The sequence below is a fragment of the Saccostrea echinata genome, unplaced genomic scaffold (genome assembly GCF_033153115.1).
Source record: "Saccostrea echinata isolate AGI-Se365-2 ecotype Australia unplaced genomic scaffold, CSIRO_AGI_Sech_v1 ptg000033l, whole genome shotgun sequence".
In the NCBI taxonomy this organism is placed as follows: Eukaryota; Metazoa; Mollusca; class Bivalvia; order Ostreida; family Ostreidae; genus Saccostrea; species Saccostrea echinata.
The window spans coordinates 9361542-9365519 of NW_026889782.1; the positions used below are offsets into that span (position 1 = coordinate 9361542).

At 33.2% G+C, this 3978-nt stretch overlaps 1 protein-coding gene across 1 annotated transcript; it reads right to left on the bottom strand.

Annotated features, from left to right (window-relative positions):
* Positions 1–2657: 2657 nt before the first annotated feature.
* LOC133198639 (prisilkin-39-like) lies at positions 2658–3765 on the bottom strand. The gene is made up of 3 exons (XM_061334682.1): positions 3678–3765; positions 2912–3319; positions 2658–2739 (listed from the first exon to the last, which is right to left on the bottom strand). Exons 1-2 carry the CDS (start codon positions 3743–3745, stop codon positions 2935–2937), a joined length of 453 nt encoding a protein of 150 aa, XP_061190666.1. The 5' UTR covers positions 3746–3765; the 3' UTR covers positions 2658–2739; positions 2912–2934.
* Between the last annotated feature and the right edge of the window lie 213 nt (positions 3766–3978).

Consider the following 3978-nt stretch of genomic DNA (forward strand, 5'->3'; position numbering starts at 1 on the left):
TAAAATATAATCCATGCATAGTAAATCTCAAAACTATGAGGTGGGACAAAATTAAGATCATAAAGAATATTTATTCATTGATGAAATGAATTATATTTAATCGTAACAAACAAACTAACGTTTAATTAAATCGCCAAAAGAAAAAATACACCAGCGTGAAAACAAGTTGTCTTCTTCAGCAGCCATGACAGTTCCCATGTGATGTAATGACTTTTGATTGAAAACGTTTAATACTGCAATAGATTAACTTTTGTTATCACTAAACAGATATATAAATGTTTATGAGGTTTGTATTTTATTTTTGCTGCATTATTTACGTATGAAGTAAGAAAAATTCCCATTTTCAGTTCAAGATCCGCTCCCAAATTCTCATTGGCTGTCCCAAAATAAAGTCGGTCAAGGTCAGTAAACTTTAAAGTTTGGTGAACTCAGACTTTACTAAATATTTTGAAAAAAAAATGCTTTGAATTACATCAAAAACATTTATTTTAAAATGTTTCTGATTACATTGTATGATTTCAATTTAAAAAATAGAAATGATATTGTATGATCCAAAAAGAGTTGTAACCCCCCCCCCCCCATGAAAAGGCTTCATTGTTGCAGCAAGAAGTACTTTCAAGTTCATACTTTCCTACTTAGAATACCCTTGGTAAATGTCCGATATGCACATGGATGCATTCATAACAATGTCAACCCGTGCACGCACGGGTCAAAGTCTAGTAGTTTAAAAAGTAAATATAAAAAAATCATTTCAAAATACGTAAAGCTCCTAAAACCATCTTTTAAACACTAGTTATTTACGATACACAGTGCCGCTGTCGATGCACTAATCATTTCTCTCCATTTTAAGAGTTTTAACAAAATTTATTGATTGACTGACTGATTGATTGTTGTTTAACGTCCTTTTCGAAAATCTTTCACTAACGAGTATATACAGACGTCATAAATACCAGTGAATGGCTTCAAATTTTTACCCATACTCTGCACTCAGGGCCGTTGGATAGTGAGGGTTCTTTATCGTGCCAAGGCCTACCGTGACACAACACCTCTCTTTTAGGGTCTCATAAAAAAAAGACATGTGAATTCCACCTCTAGTGTCGGGCGCTTGGAGAAGGAACAGCCACCGTAATATTACCACACCGGATCAATCCGGAAATTTTATGTCCGTATTTATTTAGTTTTGTTTTCTCTTGTATATGTGCATTTCCTGTCGTCTGAACGAGATTGATACACAAGCATTTTTTCATAGAAAAGACTTCTAATAGATAGCGGCAACAATGTAAGTTTTAACATTGAAAATGAAAAGGTGACAATTTTATTTTGTTGTATGATCATTATCCACGAATTAACGTATCCTCGAAACAGTGATATTTACTAAATCCACGAAAATTGATGCCCACGAATATTAATGAAACCACAGTATTGTCAAATTTGTCACAGGGTATCCTTGGCCCAAGGGCTCCCTTTTATACTAAAACTAGGGTTGTGACCCTTTAACAAGGGGAGATAATTAGGAAAATAGAAAAAAAGTACTGGTTGCTGAAAAAGAACCACTGGGCAGTTATCACCAAACTTACACAAAAGGATGAGGATATGTTGTGGATTAAAATTTGCACGGGGATTTATCCTGGGGCAAAAGGCGTGGTCTCAAGGTCACTTCAAAGTTGACCAAAAATTACATTTTATTAATATGTTGATATTTTGCTTACTATAAGGACTAGGATCATCAAGTCTTGTCAGTTGATGCATCTAAAATTGTCTGAATAATAGATTATTACATGTATGTTTATATTTTACTATTCAAACCTTATATTGTGCATATTATATGTAATTTTGTATATGCTGCACATGCAACTTGCTATTGATGCCATTTTTAGATTTAAAATCTTTGTTCTTTTCAAAAATCCTCTTGATATAACATAACCACGCAAAATATCAAAATCAATAGCATAACAATTGCAGTTATAGGGGACGTGATCTACACGTAATCCTCCGCCCTTTTTCACTTTTTAAAAAAAAGTTGAGAACCAACCCGACCTTTCTCACTTACATTAACAATCATAAAATAAAATGTAAACAATCATAAAATAAAATGTAAACAATTTTGAAAATGCGTGTCCCTAAAATGGCTGCAGTTCTTTATCACTCCTCCGACTCTCTCCCCCCCTCTCTCTCTCTCCCTCTCTCTCTTAGTGGTCAAACTGTTTAGTTCTACAAAATGAAAGATGCTAAATATTCGTTGGGAAAAATAAAGTTTTGTGTTTGAAGAAAGAATTTTTTTTCTACGAACAAATTAGTTTTTTGTTCGAGCAAAAATCTAATTTGTTCGGACGAATTAATATTTTCTCGAACAAATATCTAATTCGTCTGAACAATATACAATTTGTCTCAACGAATTTCTAATTTGTCCGAAAGAATTTCTAATTTGTCCGAACAAATATCTTATTCGTCAGAAAATATTTCTAATTTGTCCGAACAAATATCTTATTCGTCCAAGGGAATAAATATTGTTCTTTATAAAAGCTGTCAAACAAATATATAGATAAAACATACTCGTTTTGCGTTTCCTAACCTCTCGCAAAACATCGGGTGTAGCCTCTAGAGAAGAAAACACACAGTGCATTAGACTCTTTATGAAAGAATACAACAAATGCAAATAAATGCTGCATTTTTATTTGAATGATTTTAACAATAACTCATTTTATTAGGTATAAGCCGGCTGTCCTGTCATCGGTCTGTCTAAAAGAAGAAGAAAATGAAATCAAATTTTGATGATTCTAAAATAAACAATTATTTTTTGGTTGATACGATCATGATGATGAATTGCTTAGGAACAAAAACTCAAATACAGGGTGATTCATAATACGTTACATTTTGAATCTACAATTTGACTAACAAAAAATGTATGTACCTATTTTTCATGCTGGGAAGGTCTTAGTATACGCTCTTTCGATGCCGTCTATAAAATGGATAATTGCTCGGAGAACCAAACCCGCCATATTGGGAACCCAGTAAACTGTATCCCCCATAGGGAGAACCTACACCGTATCCGCCATATCCGCCATATGGAGAGCTTACACCATTCCCTCCATATCCGCCATATCCACCATAACCGCCATATCCACCATATCCGCCATATCCACCATATCCGCCATATCCGCCATATCCACCATATCCGCCATATCCACCATATCCGCCATATCCGCCATATCCACCATATCCGCCATATCCACCATATCCGCCATATCCACCATATCCGCCATATCCACCATATCCACCATATAGAGAGCGAACACTGGATCCGTAATACGGAAAATGTCTGGAACAGCATTTAGAAAGATTAGAAATAATGAAAAAGAGAAAAGTTTGTGGTTTCATGTATACAAAAAGCAAACAAATAAAACAGCAAAAAAGGGGAAAAAACAGGGAAATAGGAAATTAAGTAATTTAATAAGTATAAAAAAGACCAAGAAACTTTTACCAGAGAAAAAGTAATTTATCGTGAATAATGTTTTTATATCAGCAAAATCAAATTTCAAATCATACTTCGAAATAAGGTGCTTTTAATTGCCTTATGAGTAAATTATCTATTCTATATTAAAGCAACTCTTTTATAATGTACATAACAATGTATAATGTACATTATGTATACTGGGTTCTCAATATGATGTACATACCTCTGTCTCTTGTCATAACCAGCAAACGCCAAAGCGATGCAGATCGTCAAAATTACTGCTCTAATCATGGTGACGTCTAATGGGTTATCTTAATTTAAAAAAAAAGACAATGATTAAAAGGAAATGAAAACACTTTAATTAATTTCTGATTCAAAAGTAGAGCTTGATATAATATTCTTTTTGAATTATCAACATTTTTTACGAAAATCTTACTGATTCCATGAAAATTTTGATATATAATTCTTTTAATGCTTTTTTATTTTGATTTACAAAATAATGCTCAACATTCCACGTGTACAAC

Excerpts from the sequence above, each read along its gene's own strand:
- LOC133198639 (XM_061334682.1), bottom strand. The coding sequence starts at position 3,745 with ATGATTAGAGCAGTAATTTTGACGATCTGCATCGCTTTGGCGTTTGCT. Across the intron at positions 3,320-3,677 it reads GGTTATGACAAGAGACAGAG|ACATTTTCCGTATTACGGAT; the intron begins GTATGTACATCA and ends ATGCTGTTCCAG.